This window comes from Aspergillus foveolatus (assembly GCF_047715535.1).
Source record: "Aspergillus foveolatus strain CBS 279.81 unplaced genomic scaffold BDW70scaffold_36, whole genome shotgun sequence".
NCBI lineage: Eukaryota > Fungi > Ascomycota > Eurotiomycetes > Eurotiales > Aspergillaceae > Aspergillus > Aspergillus foveolatus.
The window spans coordinates 210,055-232,027 of NW_027396100.1; the positions used below are offsets into that span (position 1 = coordinate 210,055).

At 49.7% G+C, this 21,973-nt stretch overlaps 6 protein-coding genes across 6 annotated transcripts; 3 read left to right on the plus strand and 3 right to left on the minus strand.

Moving 5' to 3' along the window:
* Nucleotides 1–1,118: 1,118 nt before the first annotated feature.
* BDW70DRAFT_77854 (phosphatidylinositol-3-phosphate-binding protein BEM1) lies at nucleotides 1,119–3,470 on the plus strand. Its single transcript, XM_073744835.1, has 4 exons — nucleotides 1,119–1,280; nucleotides 1,406–1,513; nucleotides 1,662–2,438; nucleotides 2,492–3,470. The coding sequence occupies exons 1-4, from the start codon at nucleotides 1,275–1,277 to the stop codon at nucleotides 3,440–3,442; spliced, it is 1,842 nt and encodes a 613-aa protein (XP_073594540.1). The 5' UTR covers nucleotides 1,119–1,274; the 3' UTR covers nucleotides 3,443–3,470.
* A 663-nt stretch (nucleotides 3,471–4,133) lies between these two features.
* On the plus strand, nucleotides 4,134–6,309 carry BDW70DRAFT_139405 (AFG1 family ATPase). Its single transcript, XM_073737384.1, has 3 exons — nucleotides 4,134–5,230; nucleotides 5,287–5,803; nucleotides 5,868–6,309. The coding sequence occupies exons 1-3, from the start codon at nucleotides 4,434–4,436 to the stop codon at nucleotides 6,228–6,230; spliced, it is 1,677 nt and encodes a 558-aa protein (XP_073594541.1). The 5' UTR covers nucleotides 4,134–4,433; the 3' UTR covers nucleotides 6,231–6,309.
* A 1,600-nt stretch (nucleotides 6,310–7,909) lies between these two features.
* Nucleotides 7,910–10,703, minus strand: BDW70DRAFT_151451 (uncharacterized protein; the record flags this gene model as incomplete). The annotated part of the gene is made up of 9 exons (XM_073739294.1): nucleotides 7,910–8,955; nucleotides 9,069–9,072; nucleotides 9,246–9,372; nucleotides 9,418–9,605; nucleotides 9,653–9,730; nucleotides 9,779–9,836; nucleotides 9,881–10,201; nucleotides 10,248–10,582; nucleotides 10,635–10,703. The coding sequence occupies 9 exons, from the start codon at nucleotides 10,701–10,703 to the stop codon at nucleotides 7,910–7,912; spliced, it is 2,226 nt and encodes a 741-aa protein (XP_073594542.1).
* A 285-nt stretch (nucleotides 10,704–10,988) lies between these two features.
* On the plus strand, nucleotides 10,989–13,687 carry BDW70DRAFT_139411 (putative MFS transporter). The gene is made up of 9 exons (XM_073737386.1): nucleotides 10,989–11,762; nucleotides 11,816–11,939; nucleotides 11,991–12,066; nucleotides 12,112–12,193; nucleotides 12,243–12,345; nucleotides 12,410–12,813; nucleotides 12,873–13,042; nucleotides 13,095–13,179; nucleotides 13,249–13,687. Exons 1-9 carry the CDS (start codon nucleotides 11,700–11,702, stop codon nucleotides 13,573–13,575), a joined length of 1,434 nt encoding a protein of 477 aa, XP_073594543.1. The 5' UTR covers nucleotides 10,989–11,699; the 3' UTR covers nucleotides 13,576–13,687.
* Nucleotides 13,688–17,118: 3,431 nt separating this feature from the next.
* BDW70DRAFT_139416 (uncharacterized protein) lies at nucleotides 17,119–18,107 on the minus strand. Its single transcript, XM_073737387.1, has one exon. It carries the CDS (start codon nucleotides 17,802–17,804, stop codon nucleotides 17,403–17,405), a length of 402 nt encoding a protein of 133 aa, XP_073594544.1. The 5' UTR covers nucleotides 17,805–18,107; the 3' UTR covers nucleotides 17,119–17,402.
* A 1,884-nt stretch (nucleotides 18,108–19,991) lies between these two features.
* BDW70DRAFT_78045 (uncharacterized protein) lies at nucleotides 19,992–21,825 on the minus strand. The gene is made up of 3 exons (XM_073744838.1): nucleotides 20,585–21,825; nucleotides 20,081–20,523; nucleotides 19,992–20,001 (listed from the first exon to the last, which is right to left on the minus strand). The coding sequence occupies exons 1-2, from the start codon at nucleotides 21,610–21,612 to the stop codon at nucleotides 20,403–20,405; spliced, it is 1,149 nt and encodes a 382-aa protein (XP_073594545.1). The 5' UTR covers nucleotides 21,613–21,825; the 3' UTR covers nucleotides 19,992–20,001; nucleotides 20,081–20,402.
* Between the last annotated feature and the right edge of the window lie 148 nt (nucleotides 21,826–21,973).

Below are 21,973 nucleotides of genomic sequence, written 5' to 3' on the forward strand. Positions count from 1 at the left end.
ACGCTCGATAAGCTAGGAGAGCTCGATGAACGACAAATGCTGCCCAAGCTCGATGAGTCAGAACTCAGAACTCAGAACCCTGAACCCTGAATTACCAGAAGCGTAGGAGCGTACTCCATACAGGAAGATAGTCCAATATGCGCAGAGGAGTGATGGATAAGCATGGGATGCAGCGGGGAAGCAGAGCCGGTGGATAGCGTTGGCTAGCGCTATAACTTATAAGTCCATATCTGATACATTGTAAGCCTGTTGAAAAGCGGTACATCTGGTAAATAGATAAATGACATTTGATTGACATTTCAATAGTTTAGGCAGTTTTTTATTGCTTTTATGCTGTAAATGTCTCCATTGGTCAGTCAAACCCACTCCAGCAGCCTGACCCATAGAGCTAACTACTAACTACTGCACCTGCAGTGACTGTGACTGTGCTTCTACCCCTCGGCGAGGTAATAAGGATAATAATAATTCAAAGAATTAGCCAGCTCAGCAGCACCAGTGTTCTCCTGCATTTTCGACGCATCTTCCTTACCTAAGTGCCTAGCTAATACAGACTGCCGTGTCCCAGCCGACTGGCACCTCCTCCGCCACCTGTGATTGCACCAGACTAGCAAATATTACTTTGGCCTCTGACCTCAGGCCAGCCCCACGGCCCCTTTTAATCCTCTGGTTCAGCCACTTTATCAATCTTTAAAGAACTTTGTACAATCACTGTTGCGACCAGTGGACACTCCTTCACCATTCACTGGATCGACAAGCCACTCACGGAGGCGGGGGACACCTCCGAGCCACAAGAGTTCTGATCGCCCATCCCGTGGTAACTCAGACGCACGAGGGCAGCAAATATTCTGGAACACACAATTCTCAATACCGGGTTTGCTTGAAAAAGAAACAACAGCTTGCTGGTTACTTTGAACAATCCCTGGGTTCTGCCTTAATCTTAACCAACGGACTGGCCTCCCCATCGACTGTTCCTGTCCTGTCCTCTTCTTTTGTCTCCTCTTCTTCAGTTTTCAACACACACCCCTCCCCTCGCTCAACTAAGATCCTCACGCTCTTTCAAATTTTCGGTCCTTCTTTCACATTTTCAAGCCCAGATCTTGAGGATTACGTTCTCTTTGTCGAGACCTGCGATCGTTCCTTTGTTCTGCGGGTCGGTGGTTTGCATCGGGCTCATATTGGATGGGTATCGGTGACCTGTCGAGTCTGATTTCCTGATCTCACATTCACTAAAGACTCGACGACTCTCGACCATCTACGTACGAGATAATCTAAACATGAAGGTAGAGTGTCCTGTTCTCTGATGGTTATTGCGATTGTCGGGGCACAACTCCAGGAAATTGCAGAGCATCACCGCCTTGGTCCTGTGCTCTGATTAGGCGATCAATATTAACACCACAAATTTTAGGCTCTCCGACGCTCGCTGAAAGGGGAGAAGGATTCCAAACCCCACCACCACCACCACCATCTGTCCATTACGCCCAAGTCCGCCGTTGCCATTCTGCCTCCAAAGAAGGTGCGTGCGCTTTATCTCTCTTTTTGCTCTGCCTTTCTATTATTCAGTCTTTTGTTGCCTGTCCCTCTCTATTTACACTTTTTCATTGTTTACTCTGTACTCTCCCCTCCTTCATCCCGTGTTGACCATCTCCGTCGGACGCGTACAGGTCATCAAGGCTCTCTACGATTACCAACCCGAACCAGGGAACACCCAGGAATTGGCATTTAGCAAGGGCGATTTCTTCCACGTTATCAGCAGGGAGGACGACTCGGACTGGTACGAAGCGTGCAATCCCCTTATCCCTACCGCTAGGGGGTTGGTTCCCGTGACCTTTTTCGAAGTTATTGGCAAAACCCAGCGAGACAGCAGCGGATCCATCGACCTGGGCAAGAAGAAAGAACCGCACGACTCTGGCTTTGCTGATCGCGCTACTTCTTCAGGTTCTGAATTCGGCTCAGGCTCCTCTAAGTCTTATCAGTCGCACCCCGCATTCCCCCGAACTTCCATGATGGGCAAAGCCGGCGGAGGCGCCATGGTGTATGGGGTCGTTCAGTACGATTTCCAGGCTGAACGGCCTGATGAGTTAGACGCCAAAGCAGGTGAGGCCATCATTGTTATCGCCCAGTCGAACCCCGAATGGTTCGTCGCAAAACCCATCGGTCGCCTTGGGGGCCCCGGCCTGATTCCCGTTTCGTTTATCGAGCTTCGCGACATGCAGAGTGGGCAGGCGGTTGCAGACCCGCTCGAGGCTGTCAGGCGCGCTGGTGTTCCAAAAGTGGAGGAGTGGAAAAAGATGACTGCCGAGTATAAAAACAGCAGCATTAGTCTAGGTAAAATCGAAACGACTGGCTCCATGCAATCCGTCACTTCGGGTATGGAGAGGATGTCAGTGCGACAGAGCGCGGACCATGTGAGCCACATGAGTCAAAACGGCCATGCTAATGTAAGTCAATACTCTTTGCTGCATTCATCTTCGACCTAACAGAATCTGTACAGGCGTACCATAACCGAAACGCGAGCAAGGCGTCTATCGCCCCATCTACCCATCAGCACCCGCCGCCCCACAGTCAGCAACCCTTAGTCGCACCCGTTGCTGCCTCGATCCCTAGGTACTGCTTCGACAATGATAAGTACTGGTACATCATTGAAGTTAAGATGGAGGACGGTCGCTGCTGGGAGCTGTCTCGATACTACCACGACTTTTATGATTTCCAGATTGCTCTGTTGACCCAGTTTGAGGAGGAGGCAGGCAATCGGGGCAAACCCCGAACCCTGCCATTCATGCCCGGTCCTGTCGCTCACGTTACCGATGCCATCTCTGACGGCCGCCGGCATAATCTGGATGAATATATCAAAAAGCTCTTAGCTATGCCTCCACACATAACTCGATGCGCTCTCGTCCGTCAGCTCTTCGCGCCTCGTCCAGGCGACTTCGAGATTGACCCGAGTGCTTTTGGAGAAGATGCCCGGTTCTCAGGTGGCTCGCAGCACTCGTCTGGCCATGAGCTTTCTCCCAGCGCCTCAAGGCAATCGTCGCAACAACAGAATGGGCCTTCGGAACGAAGCTCCCACTCCCACTCTCACTCCCATTCACAATCCCACTCCCACTCCCACCAGCGATCTCAGACTTCCAGCTCTATCCCCAATGGAAAGCCCCCCATGGTCCGACAGCAAAGTTCCCTTACTCAAGTCTCAACCTCAAGTGGTGGTGCCTTGAAAGTCAAGGTCAATTTCCAAGACGATCTCATTGCTATCCGCGTCCCGAGCGATATCAATGTCCAGCAGCTAAAAGAAAAGCTCATGGACCGGTTGAAGATCAATGACGAGATCATGGTGCAATACAAGGATGAGGCGTCGGGCGCCTACGTCGACCTAAACAGCGACAGCGATCTCGATACCGCCATCCAGCGGAATTCCAAACTTACCCTCTACGTTGGACTCGCATAGAATATTAGCGATAGAGTGAGTCTTCGTCATGTCTATCATTTCCTTGCCGCCGTTTTCAACCTCCATATCTCGTCTCTCGCTGCCGTCTCTTTTGTTTGTGTGTCAGCTCTAGGGAGCTCCCAGCCCGACATTTCTTTTTCTTTTTGTTTGGGTATTCAGGATACGATGTCGTGGCGTTCAGGTATTTTCGTCTGTGGGCTTCGGCTTTGACCACCAGTCTCACGAGTGCATATGCCGAATTCATGAGGTTGATGGATGTGACATCGGAAGTCAATATTGAGACGTTTTGAAACGTTAAACGATTATGTACATTGTTGGCTTTTTTGACCTTTACTGTTCTCATACCCTTTTCATATTTGTCGTCCTTCGTCATCATTTGTACATAAAATTTTAGCATGCATATATACCGATCTTCAACTTCAACCTGACTCCGTCACTTCCCAACCTTTTGAGACGGACAACAGCCTTACCAAAAATTGACCATTCTTTTACCATTCTTCACCACCCGGTTCCAACCATGGTACAGAGTAACGGTGCCTCATTTTCCATCCTCTCGGGGTCAAGCCTGTCGGAGCCAGATTTGGTTGCCGGCCGAGTCTAAGGTCACATGACCTCGGCCTCTCCCTCGGCAACGGGGGCGGTTCTTTTTCGCCTTAGGTTCGCCTGGCTGAGACCGAACTGCTCTTGCTCTTTTTCTGCTGCAGTTTGACGTTGTTCGTCGCTTTGCTTCTAAACGCTATATATACCCTTGTTTTATTTTCTATTCAGCCTTGTGGACACTTGCCGTGTTACTTACTCTCCTTCCCGTGCCCGCGTTTTGTCCGACATTACGGAACCCAGCCGGGCAGGTGGAAACAACTAAAGATTGTCGAAGCCGTTGCGACTCTACGGCGGCACTTATACGAGTTTCCTAATTCTACTCGCTCCCTGCACGGAAACTGAATGTTTATCTAACCCCATCCGGTGTCGAATCTTTGCGGTCTGAACGCCAATGAGTGGCCCCTCCGCCAGGCTTTGCGCCCACCACATCGCTGGCGCGCTGAGTAGACGAGCATTGACACGCCCTGCCGCTGTGAGCACATCAAGGCCAGTCTTCGTTGCAGGCTGCAGGAGGAACATTCACAGCTCGAGGACAGCACCGTCACGCAGACATAATGGCTATGGTTGGTGCAAGCCGGGGTTCGTGAATCACGCTACGCATCAGCGGCGGTCCGCGGCCACTGCTGCGGAAGCTGCGACTCCTGTGAAGGCATCCGCTGCGGAGGCTGCCGGCCCATTGGCGGAGTATAATGCGCGGGTTGAGCAGGGGAGGCTGAGAGATGATCCTTATCAGAGGCAGATCATCGAGCAGCTACAAGATTTGTATGAACGGCTCAAATCGTATAAGGCCCCTCCTGTCGTGCGCCCGAGTATAGAGTCTCTCGACGCTGCGCCGAAGAAGTCGTTTTTTAGCTCCTTGTTCGGCAAGGCTCCGCCGAAGCCGGAGTCGTCGATTCCGGAGGACCTGCCTAAGGGTCTGTATATGTATGGGGATGTTGGGTGCGGGAAGACGATGCTTATGGATTTGTTCTACGAGACGCTGCCGAACAATATCTCGTCCAAATCGCGGATCCATTTTCACAATTTCATGCAGGATGTACATAGGCGGATGCATGTGGTGAAAATGAAGTTCGGCAATGATTTTGATGCGCTGCCGTTGGTTGCTGCGGATATTGCGGAGAAGTCGAGTGTGCTATGTTTCGATGAGTTCCAGTGTACTGATGTTGCTGATGCTATGATTTTGCGGAGGTATGCGCATTATCTACGCCATCTTGATTGGTTTGGCAGGTTACTCACTCTTCCAGACTCCTCGAATCCCTCATGTCTCACGGCGTCGTCCTCGTCACAACCTCAAACCGCCACCCTGATGACCTCTACCTAAACGGCATCCAGCGCCAATCGTTCATCCCCTGCATCACGCTTCTCAAGACCGTCCTGACAGTAATAAATCTCAATTCTCCCACCGACTACCGGAAAATTCCCCGTCCCCCATCTGGTGTTTATCACCACCCGCTAGGCCCCGAAGCCGACCAACACGCTCAGAAGTGGTTTGACTATCTCGGCGATCCCATCAATGACCCTCCTCACCCCACAACGCAGGAAGTCTGGGGCCGCAAGATTCAGGTTCCTCTTGCTAGTGGGAAGGCCGCTAAATTCAGCTTCCAGCAGCTTATTGGGGCTGCGACAGGCGCGGCAGATTATTTGGAGCTTGTGAGGAATTACGAAGCGTTTATCGTTACCGACGTGCCGGGGATGACCCTGCATCAGCGGGATCTGGCGAGGAGGTTTATTACGTTCATTGATGCGGTTTATGAGAGTCGGGTATGCGCATATTTCTAATCCATTATCTCGCTTATTTACGCCCCTCGTACTGACATATGACCAGGCAAAACTCGTCCTCACAACCGCCACCCCCCTGACAAACCTTTTCATCTCTGAATCCGAAGTCAAAACCTCCCTCGACGATAACGGCGAACACACGGACCTCTCCGATGCCATGCGCATGATGATGGACGACCTAGGTCTGTCGATGAAGGCGCTCAAAACGTCCTCGCTCTTCAGCGGTGACGAGGAGCGCTTTGCGTTCGCGCGCGCGCTGTCGAGGTTGTCGGAGATGGGAAGTAAAGAGTGGGTTGAACGGGGCTTGGTTGGAAAGAGCGGCTTAGATACGGAAGGAAAGGAAAAGGAGAAGAGCGAGCATGAGGCTTATTTAAAGGCGAGGAGTCGGTGGTCTGAGGACAATATGTAAGCTATGTTATCCCCATACTTCTCTTTGCTGGCCTGTCCTGCTGTGTGACGAGGCATGACGTAGCTTGTTTAGATATTTCTGGTTCCATTGTATATACATTGATAGAGTCATATATACCTCTTCATATACACCTTCATATGCTATTTCATAACTTAAGGCCGTAATACCACACTGCGTCCATCGTGTCGGCTATCTGCTCTATGCCTGTGAGACTGTCGATGCTATTCACATTAATTCTTTATTCACCTCTCCTCCAGGGTCCCTCTGTCAATTTTTTTTTATCACAAGTGTCTTTAGTCGGCTGGGCTACAGGTAAGATATGATGTGTTGATATCAACAAGCGGCATGCAGCCTTATGGTTATCCATCTCTGGTTTGGTGCCAGACGAGGCCGATACTTGCAGTTGTTTCATAATGGAGCAAGGCCAGAACCCCGCGGCATTGCTTGGAGCATCCGACCAGAAGTATTGGTGGCTATATAAAGGCCTTACTGGCATCATGCATCTAGAGATCTCCAAGTTATCCTTTCGGTTTCAATTCAAGTCTTCAGTTGGTCAGTTCCCACTGGTCACGGCTTCGTTGTAGCTAGAGAATTCAAACCTACGGTAATGCTTACAGTTAGGGTTTCGCGGTGGTTAAAAAGAGGAAATGAGGAATTAGCGGATATGCATCGGTGGTTTTGGGTGTACTCGTGTGAAGGGAGAATGTGTATTGGGACTCAGTGAGCTTCATACCCCCGTTTACTTGAGCCCTTTTCTTCGTATACTTGCTAATGAGGGTTAATGCAGTCTAGTCATAGGCGAAATGACGACGCTCTTGGCCAGGGTCTGTAGGATTCACGAGACACAGATCACGCCGAGCTTTTGGAGTAGTTTTCACTATCGTAGGTATAAGTGAGTAACTCATGCGAACTTGATGAAGCATCGCGGTCAAAGTTCAACGCATCATATGTCAAAGGTGATATCACGTTGATCCTCAAAAGTCACGAGGCAATGGCTACAGTGAGCGTGAGAGATCAACACACCATATGCTCGTCCACGAAACATATACAGGAGATATTCCCTCGAGCTTCGTGACCGCCTGCGTGAGTCGAGTACTCCCGTGTGGAGGCCATCGTTTTCATGCAAGGCAGGGAGGGTGAGCTCATCATCGTTAAGTGTATCGTTTCTGATACTGATAGCCCCGGTGACCATGGGCTTGTCACCATGATAGCCAGTGCAGTTGTGCAGACACGGATAGATGAAGCCCTATGCAGTACCTACGCGTATTGCCACTAACTCCCCAGTACCGATATCAAGGAACATCAGGACAGCCCAGGAGACCATACAGTTCAGGGTCCCCAGTCGGTGTTATTCCACCACAACAAGCTCCGAGATCCTCTGCTTGTCTTAAGACCAATTACAAGTGGTTCATCTGTTCAGTGTTCGATCAAAGTTGTTCGACCGCATTCCAAATGCCATAATGTTGCTCCGCTTCTTTCTCTGCTTTGCACAAAGGTTATGTTGCTTTTGGTAGCTAACTGTATATTAGATGCTGAATTGAAAGACAGAAAGAAAAAGAGAAAGAAAAGATGAATGACAGAAAGAGGGAAAAAGAAGAGAATTATGTATCTCTAAATTCTGGTTCGACTGGCGGTGTATCATATTCTTCCTCCATATACATGGTATAGTAAGTATATGCCTAAACACTCATCTTCATCTTGATTGCCTTGTGAGGCGCATAGCCAATGACCTCGAATTCCTCTTCTTTCCAGCCGTCAATAATCCCGCTCCCCCGGTCCTCCCTCTTGATCTTCAACTCTGGAAAATCCGTAGGTTCCCTGGTCAACTGCTCTTCTAGAGCTTCCACATGGTCCAGGTATACGTGCGCATCTCCCATAGTATGAATCAACTTCCCCGGGTTCAAATCCGTCGCATGGGCAATGATATGCGTCAGTAACGCATAAGAAGCAATGTTGAATGGGACGCCCAGCCCCATATCACAACTCCGCTGGTACAATAAACAGCTCAACTCTCCCTTCCCTTTGCCCTTCCCATTCTCAATGCCCTCAGGATAAGAAACATAGAATTGCGCAAACATATGGCAAGGCGGAAGCGCCATCTTCTTCAGGTCCGCCGGATTCCACGCCGACATGATAATCCGGCGATCAAACGGCGTCTCCTTAATCTTCCTCACAATGTCCGCTAACTGGTCAACTCCCTGCCCTGTATAATCCGCATGGGCGTCGACATACTCAGCCCCGAAATGCCGCCACTGGAACCCGTATACGGGGCCGAGGTCGCCAACTTCGCGGTGCGAGAGCCCGACTTTGTCGAGGAACTCACGTGATCCGTTCCCATCCCAGATTTTGATGCCCGCTTCGGAGAGCGGAATGCTTGATGTTGAGCCGGAGATGAACCAGAGGAGTTCAGCAAGGACGGCGCGCAAGAAGACGCGTTTTGTGGTGAGGAGGGGGAGGATTGGGATCTTCGTAGATGGGTTCGTGGGGCTGGGCTTGGAGAGCGAGAAGCGCATGGGGTTTGGGGCGAAGATGGAGCGTGTTCCCGTGCCCGTCCGGTCAGGGCGGTGCTCGCCTTCAGCAAGGATTTGGCGGATCAGGTTGAGGTATTGGTGTTCTTCGTGAGAGGGGTTGTGGGCTGGGGGTTGAGGACTGGCGGTGGCGGTGGTGTCATTTTCTTTGGGAGTGTCTAGTGAGACAGTCATTTTGTATGCTGTAGTGCTTGACCCTATTTCTGGTAATTGAAGATGTAGAGGAAGAAATGAAGAATTTACACCGGTCGTTGTCCAGAAACTCTGGAAATCGGAAATCCAACGCGTCCCAAGCGCGTCACGTTATCACGTGACTATTACTCAATCGAGACATATAGATTGCAATCTTGAGTAAAGCCCTGACTACATCCTAATTGCTATTGTTACTGCGATGAATATGGACCCCTTCAATGTTCACGTGTTTGGTTTAGTCTTCTAGCAAGTCGACCCCTACCCCTTGCAAGGCGTTCACCACCCATAAAGGAACCTTGGACTTTTCTCCATATAGCTTCATAAAGAAACTTCGAAGGAAAGCTGGAAATTGATCATCCAAAATGGCCTGTCGCGCTCTTCCCATCAACTTTAGGAGATAGTGTACGTTGTGGATTGTAAGGCTTGCCAAGTTAGTTCACGCCTCAAAACGATCAGAGGCCACTTACAGATGCGCCCCGGCTGTCTCTTTAGCAGCCAGGTGGTGGAGATAGGCTCTCGTAATGCCGGAGCCTCCTTCTTCCCTTGGCTTACATGTCATGCAGTCGCAACCCTCTTCTACAGGCCTGAAATCATGCGCAAATGAAGCGTGTCTAAGGTTGAGATTTCCCGTGGAAACCAGTGCTGTTCCAAAACGCTTTTGAGGTTTAGCATCGTTTCAACACGGGAGAAAAGGATACTTACAGCAGTCCTTGTCGGCCATACACAGTCGAACATGTCCGCTCCAAGGGCCACTCCCACAATCAAGTCCTCCTGGTAGCCCTGTATCACAGTCAGTATCCCCTTTGACAACATTGCGCAATGACTTACCACGCCCATGACATATCGCGGCTTATATTCCGGAAGTAGACCAGTACATGTATCAACACTTTCCATGTCAGCACCAACTTTGACAACGCTCAGGTCACATACACTTTACAGAAATCCTCTTTCGCCTCTCCACCTGACAGCCCACCTATCGCAATTCCTGGCGTATCGCGTGCTACCATCTCCGCGCAGCACCGTTTTCGCAGCTCCAGATCCAGTCCCCCTTGAATAATGCAGAATAAATTCTGAGTTTCCGGGTTTTTGTGGGCTGCAATGCACCGATCTAGCCAGCGCACTGAGCGCTCCATGGCTTCATGAATCCGTTCGTGATCTGGCGATGTCGTCGCTATCACATCGTCAAGCTGCATGATGATATCGGACCCGATGGAATTCTGTAATGAGATTGAGTGTTCCGGTGTGAGCAACCTGTTTTCGTCAGTGAATAGGCCCGGAACACTAGACTCAAACGTACATCGGCGTGCCATCGTGCGGTGACAAAAACCGGACACCCTCCTCAGTGACTTCCGCGAGCTCGAGAAGAGAAACCATTTGAAAGCCACCGCTGTCTGTTAGGATGTTGCGATTCCAGCCTTGCAGTGCATGTGCTCCCCCTACCTCATCCAGTACAGCCTGCCCCGGCTTCAAGCCAAGGTGGTACGTGTTATTGAGGCAGAGCATGCACCCTGTCTGCTTCAATTGGTCATATGTAAGGCCCTTGAGACTTGCCTGTGTCGCGACAGGCATGAAGATAGGGAGCGAGACGGATCCATGAGGGAGGTGGAGGGTGCTTGCGCGCGCTTTAGTAGTCTATGCAGTCACTGTCAACATATCATTCAACAACTGAAGTGCTTCGACCTACAGAACACTTCCGATGCAAATCAAAAGTAAGCGCAGAAGGCATGGCCTTCCGCGGCGGGGTTGTCGACATGGACCGAGTGAGTGGCTGCCAGACGGCGTTCAGAACGCGATATTGCAGATATAGTGAAATTCTCACTCTAGTAATGTTTCTCATCAAAGTGATTGTATAGCTTTGGGAAATAATGAGGAAGCATTGACTGTTTGTTCATGTGCTCCAGTGTCTTGATAATTTGGAGAGATGTTTGCACAGTTTGACTCGCTTATCAGCAATACGGTACAGTAACACTAAGACCGCTTATCTTATCAGCCGTCTCAGCGTCTATTCCATAGCCCAACTATTTCTACGAGTCTTCCTCTTGAAAGCAAACAACTGTGAGGTTCTTTCTGAAGGGACACAAACAGCCACAGTAGAAAGCTTCCGAAAGAAAGAAATGCGCTAAGGTTTCCCTCGGGGCCAAGATGAGTTTCCAGCAGTCAATACTGACATATGGATTAACTCTTCAGAGATCCTCGATTTGTTTCATCTGGGGTTAAAAGCCCCAAACAGGCTCTTGCACTATATATATAGTCTCCGCTTCGAGCGGCCATTGATCGGAATCACCACGACCGACAAAACTCAGTCAGGGCCAGGTTGATGCTAGGCTGACCATTTGGGCTCCTACGCATGACAAGAATCTAGCTTGCAGGAGTTGCGCAGCATGACTGCAGCGTGAATCAATATCAGCCTAAAGCAGTCACAATGAATCCCTCATGTTGTCTGGCCCACCGCCGATCTTAACGATCGCAGGTTACTTCGTCCAATGTACGGCGGTGACTTCTGGACCAACCTCAAAATTAAAAGCTTTCGGAAATTGACCGACATCCGCGAGGACAGTGCAGTCACGAGTCACGGGCCACTTCTTAACCCCAACCCCAGCGGCTGCGAATTACCCCAAGGGCAGAATCTAGCCCAACTCGGATATGTGGGGATAAAGTCCCTGTTGGCGTGCGCTTTGTCTTTATAACTAGCAAGACCCCAAAAAATTGTTGATCGTCCTACACCACTCTCGTTCCCATCTCCGTCATCATGGAAAAAGAAGTCGCTCCGGATGGCGCCGTCAATGCAACGGACGCGGAATTGGCTATTCAGGTGAGCGGCTCAAGCACTTGGCTTTCAAGAAAACGGCTAATTCTATTATCCAGGACAGTGCCGGAGATGCCGCAGTCCAGGCTCGAGAAAAGGCGTTAGTCTGGAGGCAAGATCTTCATATTATTCCTCTCAGTGCTGCAATCTACCTCCTCTGCTATCTGGATCGGTCAAATATCGGTAAGTTGTATTCTGTATAATGACTAGGGTAAGTGGGCTTATAAATCTCAGGAAACGCCAAAATTATGAACTCGGAAACTGGCAATGATCTCCTTACCGAGACGAACATGTCCTCGTACGAGTATACGTAGGTGTCCTTAACCGTCGCCCGACTTAGCACTAAGTCGGTCAGGATCGCATTGATGGTCTTCTTGATCGCCTACGCTCTTTTCGAAGTCCCATCCAATTATTTTCTCAAGAAGCTCAAACCGAGCGTGCGTCTTCCTATTACCCTTTCAGCATCAAACCTAACGCCAGCTACAGAGGTGGATCGCTTTCTTGATGCTGTCATGGGGAGCAGTGACAATGGGGCTCGGCGGGGCGCACAACTATGCACAAGTAACAGCCCTTCGCTTTCTGCTTGGAGGTACATACACAAACCCTACCCACCAGAATCGCGAAAGTATATGCCTTAAACTAACCCGAACCAGTCTTGGAAGCCGGCCTCTTTCCCGGACTCGTTTACTTCCTCACTTTTTGGTATCGCACATCAGAACGAAGCATACGCGTAGCTCTGATTCTTGCATCCGCGACACTAGCAGGGGCCTTTGGCGGCGCCATAGCTTACGGAGTTGGACACATGAACCAGGCCCAAGGTCTTTCAGCGTGGCGCTGGCTCTTCATCATTGAGGGCGCACCATCCTTAGCGTCCGCTTTTCTGGTCTGGTTCATCCTCCCAGACTACCCTGAATCCGCAAGCTGGCTGTCGGAAGAGGAAAAGGCACTTGCGGCGCAGCGGCTCGCGGTCGAGGGATCCAAAGGTGGCGCGAAAGCAATGACATGGCAGGACGCTAAAGAGATTTTATTCGACTGGCGTTTATACGCTCACTACCTGGTCAGTGATACCGGCCATTCCGTGATTAGAAGGGGAAAGCTTCTTAACTCCGTGCACAGGTCTACTTCGGCATATCTGCGCCATTCTCGAGTCTCTCGCTTTTTACCCCGGCAATTACTAGCGGTCTGGGCTATACCAGTCTGAAAGCGCAGCTTATGACGGTACCTCCTTGGGCGGTAGCTTATGTCGTCACAACAGCTGTTGCTTGGTCTGCGGATCACTTTAATAGGTACCCTCGTATATCCTTGGTAAAGACATTGCAAACTAAGTTAGAACCTCAGCCGCGGCCTCCACTCCGCAGTCTTCTCCTTTGTCGGCGCAATGGGCTTTCTGGCCTCCGCTGTTCTCCCTGCAGACGCATACCTTGTACGTCCCTCCACCGATAACCCTGCAACCATCCTTAAATTATAGTAAATGGAACTAACAACATATCAGCGCCGCTACGGCTGCTTAATCGTTGCAACAAGCGGTTCATTTGCCTGCATCCCGCCACTTCTGGGCTGGCTCTCATCCAACATTCGATCCACAGCCGGAACGGGTCTCGCTATCGCTTTGAACGTGTCTTTTGGCGCACCGGGACAGATTGTAGGCGTATGGATCTATAAATCGAATGAGGCGGAGAGGGGATATCCGACAGGTCACTGGACAAATGCGGCGCTGTTACTACTTGTTACGGTGGGCTGTTTGGCATTGAGGTTGTATTACGGGTGGAGGAATAAGGGATTGAAGGCTGGTGGGAGTGGCCAGAGCTTCGCTTATTGAGTTGTCTTGGCTGGTTTGTTGATTTGTTGATCTACTGCATCGATGTGAATGAAGGTGGTGGGACGGCGGTTTATGCCTGACATTAAGGACTTAAAAGAATCTTACCGTAACATAATCATTCTGGATGGTTAGCTTATTGCGACTAATCTTATGCAAGACCTGAATACCGTTCTCAAGTTACGTTGGCTGAAGAGACCTGGGCGACTCTAATCAAGGCAAACTAAAGGTGATATTAGAACAACTCACCCGCTACTCCATGTGACGATGGCCACAACACCTTCTTCTTGCTCGCCGCTCATAGTCGCTCGCCGCAATTGAGCGAATCGTACAAGTAGTGATTCAGATTAGACACTTTTATGAAGAAATTTGACGTTCTCTGATGCCCGTCCCAGTGCCCACTCGGATAGGAATCACGTCGACCATGGCTTCGAACTTACGAGGTCATAGCATGCCATTTCCAAGAAATCCACTCAGTACCAGCAAAAGAGACATCCTTCGAGGTTCTTGAGAGTTCCCTAGGTATACACTCGCCAAGCGGCAAGGTTGTCACCATCGACGAACTCAAGGTCGCTAGATGTCGAAAATGTACACAACTGCAGACACGCTTTTTGGTCGGTCGACAGTGAAATTGCGTTAGACTGTTACAAAGGCTGCTTGAGTGTTGTATATCTATAATTATTGACACTGACTGTATTCACGATCTCCATAAGACCTGGCTCTAGTTCAGTATGACCCTGGGTCTACAAACTCAGCACCCAGCTCCAAACCGGTTGTCATGTTGACCGCGTCAATCTAACTTGCGGCTTCCTTGTGGAGGGCTCTGGACGTGATTCGCTCGTGTAGATCTGAGGACCTCCGGCACCGTGACGAAAAGCTAGAATCGGCGGATAGACTTGCTCTGATTGGGGAAAGAGGTCGCTGTAACAAAGTTAGAAAATACCCGGAACTTATGCTCCTCAATATTTTATCTTCGGTGTGGAAAAATCATAAGCAGCGAAGGTGATATCCAGAGTCGAGCCTTCTTTGACGCGAAAACAATGTGCGAGGCTTGTACCTGGCGTAATGTGCTTCAAAACGACCAAGAATGCCACATTGATCCATTCAGGACACGCATTCTGCGCTTTTTTCTTGGATCTTCTTTCTCAAAGAACAAGGAAAAAAGAATTGCAACCCCATCTTCATTTTGGAAGAATACCAGAGCAGAATACCGGAGAAACCGTCATCTTAGACATTCGACTCTTGACTGGTTGCAGGTCCTCATCAACCCTCTGCTGCTTGTTTTGGGGCGTTGTCGGCTGCTGCTCTGATGACATTGACAGTGGCTTGTTGGTGTAGGCGGAGCTAATGGTAAACTGTGCGTCCCCATTCAATACCGGGGAATGTCTTGAATCGGAGTTACGACAAGCGAAGAGAATAAGGCTCTAGGCGGCTCTCTGCTAACTTTTGTTGCCGGACAATACTGGTTCTTATCTCACTTGTCAGTATCCCGTAGGTAAGCCCAGAATCTTGGAGGACCTACCAGTCTATTGCTCGACTTGTCAGCTCTGGGATTAGAATTATGCTGAAGACCTCGTCCGCGTTTGCGGCTGAGCAGTTTCACGAGGCGTAAAGCAACGCTGAGTACCAGGCTAGAGCCAGAAGCTCCGATCAGTGCACCCGACTCGTTATTCTGCACATAAGAATATAATATGCCGGCACTTGTCATATCCCGCCTTCAGACACTGCCTTAAGTTTACGGGTTTGGAATAATCGAATATGATGATTGATGCAGAGCATCACGATGAAAGGGGCGTTCGGCGTCCTGAGTCTCACGATGGGCCCAGATTGGGATTCTCGACGTTGGTGCTCGCCATTGCAAGTGAAAGGAGACTATCAGTTTGCTCCAGGGTAGAAACCTCATCATCCTTTTCGAGGAGGCGCGGAACCTGGATGGATATGGCGGAGACGGTACTCGGAAGTGGTCGAAGAATCGGAGAAGATAAGGGATGGAGACTAGGTTGTTGGAGGGACAGAGATGTCCCGGTAGTTCTTGAAAGCCCGGTTCGAGACCTGATTAATGGTACTAAGAGAGGTGTTATGATTGAGGTTGAAGAATGGAAAGAGGTGCCATGGAAATAGACGGAAGGCGAGAAAGGAGGGGTGGCAGGGGGGAAGAAAGTGGACGATCGAAAAAAATCTTTGTCAACAGGCACATGGCTGTACCTTCCCCTCAGTAGTGTGACTATCTACTCATCCCCTGTTCGCGGCCCAACCTATTTACAGTACAATGAGTAAAGCATTGTCTGGCTCTCAGTCTTATTCACTTCCACTCTTACTTTCTATTCGGCATTGTAGACGGTCAACAGAACCGAAGGTAAATGGAGCTACTTGAAGCTCTCCAGCCTGGTGCTCAGGAGTCCGACTTCTATCTTGGTAAGTACGTGACAACTAACATACCTTCACTTCATTGTTCCCAAGTCAAATGCTAACTTATCTACCGTATAGGTCATCATTATCTTTCTACCAGGAACAAATGTGCGAGTTAGGTGACTTGGACGCTCTAGTACCTGAACGGTATATTGTCCCCAAGCCAATTAAGACTGTGAGCCGCAACAAGTCGCTGAATCAAGCGATAGCAGATACTATTTTAGTGGCCTGGAAGGTACGCGTAGAAGGAACCGTCATCTTCGGCGATGCCCACGATATGTCCAGTACAACCTGGCAATTCCACGTTTACTTCCTTCCAGCTGATCAATCAATGTTCGAGTACCGGAGAAGAGGGTGCGGAGGCCAGAACACCAGAGGGGCGCGAAGAAGCTGTTTTCGGTGAGATTGGGATTTCAGGACCTTGCATACTTCGACCGTATCTCCACCTGGTCAAACGTATGGCATAGGCGCGCCACCAGGTTCTCTTCGTCCAGAGTCACATTGCGGCAGAAACAAGCTGAACGGACCTCAAATTGTTATCGCCGGAATTGACGACCTCTTTATACCAAATGTACGGCTTAAAATCACCTTATTGCAGGCTGGGTCTGAAAAGTAGGCCAGCCAGCATGCGAATTCAACCTCACCCTCCACATCTTTCTTCCCCAGCGATGCGGTCTTGGTGCGGTAGGACCCGCAGCGGAAAAGGACGAGGCCGTTGGTTGTCGTCGGCCATGGACGGCCGTCGAAGCGCCATGAGTTGACGGAAATCCGACTAAAAGGGTTAGGAAACCGCTTGCCCGGTAGCTGAACCATGGAACGGGCTCAGCACGTGAGATAAGCTGGGGAAATAAGGTTGCGGTAAGCTCAGACGTTTCAAGATCCAGATCTAGGAGCATGAGTATAACTTGTTTTGAAGGTTTGCGCTTACTGTTGAGTACTGTTGAGGACTGTAATTAGTACATGCAATCCGTTCCTCCCATAGAACAAGTTTTACGCTACCGATTAGATAAAACTCCGAGGTCATTATATTACCAAGTGCCCCTATTGTTGCCGGTATCCACCTTCGACAGGCTTAACTATTTAGGTATTTGATCGGCCAGATTTGTTCTTGTAAAGAGCAATGTGTATTTCAAATTGCCTCAACGCCTGGTAGGGGTATCCTTGTTCCTTCTACTGACTAAACTGAGTTCGTCAGGATAATAAGTCACGATTATTCACGCAAGTGATGAAGAAGTCCGGCTTGCTTTGCGTTCTTGCGACAGTTCATATGTTGCCTCGTCAGACTCAACTCTAGGTATCCCAAGCACCGTATAAGATAAGATCCGTGCCATAAATATTAAAAATAAATGGTCAAAGTTTCATGCCGCGGGGTCCGTTCTGTCGCACCGGCTTGCCATTGGGAAGGGAATAGAGTAGAAACATTAAACGCACTCAGTCCACAGGACACGCTGTTCAGACCAGTTTTCAAGAAATTCCAACCAGAAGAAGACCTCAAGAACTGCCAAGTCTTCAATAAGAATAATCGTAAAAGGTAAAGGCTCGCATTCTGTCCTGCCGAATGTGTACCCAGTATAAGTCCATCTTTTTGTAACCAATTGTTCGTGCATCGTGAAAAAAATAAATTGGCAATAATGTCGACGGCCGGTAATGTTGTACATGTCTGCGAGATCGGCGTCAATCCGGAGCAAGTCGCATGAATGTCGAGTTGTCAAGTTGGAAGGCAAAAATCGGACAAAAAAGTCGGAAACTGATCTCCTCACGAAGGTGGAGTTGAAGAAAAGAGAGAAGAGAAGAACGCCAATTGTACAGAGCACAAAGCTCATACACCCATCTTAACAGTTCCCTGCGGCTCTCTGTTCGGATACTGGCCGGACGGTTCCAACTTCTTCAAAGCCACCTCCGCAGCATCTTCCATGGCGTTTTGTAAATAGGAACCATCGAACCAATATCGGGCAGGATAGGTTACGTTGTTGACAGTGACATTACAGGTCCACGCTGTGCGACCTCCTAAGAGGAGACAACGCCGTTAGCATGATAACGAAGAAAAATTTGACGGCCCAGTATAAAAGTCGGTGAGGAACAAAGGACTCCACTCTTCCGCTGAGACAAAGTCACTGCATATTCAGAGAGAATGTAGGCCTGATCTCGTTTGAATGTACCCACTCCATCATCCCACAAAGACATGAAGCGGGAGAGCGAAATCCTGCAAGCACGGCGCTTGAGACTTTGGAGCATCAAGAATAGAAGGAAGACAGGAAAAAATTGAGCATCGGGTTCTTACCTCGACGGTCGGAGAAAGTATTGTATTCGGGATTTTTGAAGCCGACCTTCTTGCAGTATACTATGAGGCCTTGTATTAGCGCATCGAATAATCAAATCGCCGCAGAAGCATGTGGAAAGAAGGTATAGGAAACGAAACGTTTAAGCGTCACAACGTTTTCCACCAAAAGAATAGCTGGAAAGTGGGGCATACTTTCAAGTCTCAACCGCCAGTCATATTTGATGTCGAGTCTTGGATCAGACATGATGAACGATAGTGCTTGCTTTATAGGTAGCTGTAGTTGATGTTTAGACGTAGCAGACGGAAAAGAGGAAGGAGTTATAGGTAAGAGTGTGGGCCGCTTTTTAAAATAGCGTAGTGCAGGCAAGTTGTCGGTTTTTCTTGCCCTTTAGCATGACAACACGGAATTTAATCACCAGAACCTAGCAGATATATTTATGCATGCTACGCTGGTCAAGGTAAGCTAAACCCCCTCCATTACTCTCCACTCGAGGGACGAGAACCTGCGGATCATCGCCTTGAGGCTGCAACGGGAACGGGCCGACGCAGCCGACAAAGAATATGGCTTGAAGAAACGCCGGAGTCTAGGTAAGGGAGGACTGAGGACCACTAGCCCCGGCTGAGGCTAGGAGATCCATTGAGTTGCCAGTGAATAAGGCGCCAACACAAATGACGTTGTTGTACAGCAAAGGAGAAGGGGCCGGCTTGGGACGAATGATCGCCTTAAAATTTCAGCACTTTAATTTAATTGCTCGCATCATTGTGACTCCAGCAGCCACTAACATTCCGCGAACACGGAGAAGGCATCGGGTATGAACAGCCTTAGGCCGCCTCATGGTGGACGTGGCCATGAGCTTGTAAAGCAAGAATGGTTGAACAGGAGAGAGGTGACAATGCTCGGTACCCAGCAATGGAGGCGCCGTGAAGGAGGGGTGGTTTAGTTGCCCAAAAGCGGTTGATGTTGATAATGGGCATCCGGCCACTCACGGTCATTTGCAAGGTCGAGGCGACCCGAAAACCGTGCCAGCTCACAGCAAGCAGCTCAAATCCATCCCGATTCCCTCAGCCCTTGACCCCAAATTGCCAGGGAGCCATGCCGCTCTGCATGAGACCGTAAGCGACTAGGGCCTGTTTTATGTCGTCTGAGCTGATGTGTCTCGCATAAATCAGGGGCGTTTCGGCTCAGCGTGCTGAAGGACTCGACGAGAGAGGAAAATATGAGTAAGACTAGACCGGCCGCGGCAGCCTGCTGGACAAGTTCTAGAGTTTCTCAAGAACAACCTGACGACGAAGATCAGGCTGGTTGGTTGAAAGTGGTTTGATCGAGTCACAGGCTGGCATTCATGGTAATTCGTCGCCTCCAAGCTCGGGTACATGGCAGTTGGGCATTTGTGCATCACATTCCTCACGTGTCTGGACTCTGGAGAAAGATAAATGGTGGGGTGGAGGATAAGGAATTAGAGGAGAAGCACTTCAAGGAGAGAAAGGACCTGCATAAGGGAGGGGGAGATTGATAACACAATGCCAACTGGAGGGGCGGAGTGGAAGAAAGAAACTCGTGTTGGGTATCCTAACTTGCTGCATGTCATATCCGCAATTTGGTTGTTTGAGACGAGCCTCGATCACCTCAAGCCCCCACCTCATATAAAGACTTCCTGAGTACTCTGTACATACATGTTGTTATAGAGACATTCCTATGCCTAGGAAAGCTCTGGTTCACTCTCCTCAATACCTGACACCTTCCCGGTCACATCAGATGGCACGCTGATTCGCCGGCAATCTATCCAATAGCAGCAGGGAAAGAGACAAAAATGTGACAGTAAGTAAACGGCGGGGGCCAGGTTCGGGCAGAAACCACCATCGCAACGAGCTCTGTACAAATATACAGCCAGGTTCTATTTTCATCTCTTGAGTCCCTGCCTGATGCCGCCGATACCCAGATTCATATGCATGCTGTGCCCATTCACTCAGGCATACATGAACCAACTATATGTGTCAATGATATAGCCCAACCATGGCGTGTGAAGCCAGCGCTCAAATCGCCTTGAAGGTCAAAAAAGAAGGTAATACAGTCTCATGACATGAACGTGACAAGAAAAGTCGTTAAGCCGAGAACGGTTCAGTCTGGTATACTTACACGTCAGACTGCCTGTGCCTGGTCGGTGCCGAGGTGTTGGTGGCGTGGCGTGCTTGTCCCATGAGGCCATCGACTACGGATACAATCATCAACGAGCACGACTAAACCTGTAGCTACAATGACACTGCATGATGTCAGTTCATGTTTCCTCAAGGCGTTTTTTCGGGTGCAGGGTTTTCGCTTACTCGGCGACGTCATGCATGTTCTTGTATGTGGACACATCATTAATCCACATTGAAGAAGGCGGGATCCAGCCGCCCTTTGCCTCCTCTTCAATTGCTTCCTGGGGTGATAAGATCTCGGGGACAATGTGGGCGATTTTCTTGGAAGTGCGCATGTCAACGAGATGAAAGGATACCTCGCGCAGCCCGCCCACTCTGCGCGATTTACGTCGCCATTGGTATTTCGTGGCCCAGTACTCATACTCGTATCGCTTCGTCCTCCCAGCGCCTCTTCGCTTCAACTCTACATGGGCGTAGTTGGAGAACTCTAGCATGATGCTATCGGCGAGGGCGGCAGGCCGAATAAGACCACTGGCAACCCCATCTTCAGAGAATCCGCTCTGTTCTGACCCTCGTCGTTTGCGATGACCATGTCCACTAGACCCTGGTCGCAAACTCGCCAGCATATTGCTCCACGAGCGCTGAAGCATTGGCGCGACGAATGTCGACGATGCTGCCCTCTTTTCTGAGTGGCAGACTTCGCGGCCAGATTCCCGACAATAGCGACGGAAAGAAAACTTTCTGGTAAACAAGTCATACATGCGCAGATGAAAAAGGATTACGTCCTGCTGATACCCTCCCCGATGCGGAACCCTTGTATCCACCCGCAGTTGCATGTTTCCGTCGTCTGTCTGATCATCATGTCGAATAAGGAGCCTTCGGCAGGAAGGGAATAGTTTGGCGAAACTCGATGAATTCGAGGGGATCACATCTGGTCTGAAGATAACTCGCCGGCGGTCCGGCACCTCGAACAACGGGGGTTCGTCGATCTCATCCGCGGAAGTAGATGAATCGAATGTTGATGCGGAGTCCCTGGGATCTAGGTCTTCATCATCATAGAGGTCCATTTCCTCTTCGTGCCGTTTCGACATGGGCCGGTCACTGTAGATAGTTGGAGCCGTGCTTTTGGACCGGTCCGAGGTATCGCTGTTGGTGGAGCTAGAGCTCGCTGCATTCCTTTCTGGGCACGACCATGTCCTGTACGACACCATGGCGACTCTAGTGCGATAGTAAAGGCGTAGAAATAGTTCGTGAGGACTGACCCTCAGCTGGGTTCGGGTCGACGGGTAGACGTGTTGCTCAGCTGCCCGATTGGGAGATAGAATAACAAGGCAAGGCCGTTGAAATAGTATTTGCAGAAAAGGATACGAAAAGGATACGGAAAGGATACGAAAAAGAAAAATAGGAGAAGAGATAGGTAGAAGATATACAGGAAAATGACGGGATTCAAATCATAGCCACAATCTTGGTAGTCGAACCACTCATTCAGTAGTAAAGCATAGGCCACAAGTTGAGCTGGGGGAGAGGATGTTAGAACGGTCATATGAGATACGCCTAGAGAAATAAGGAAAA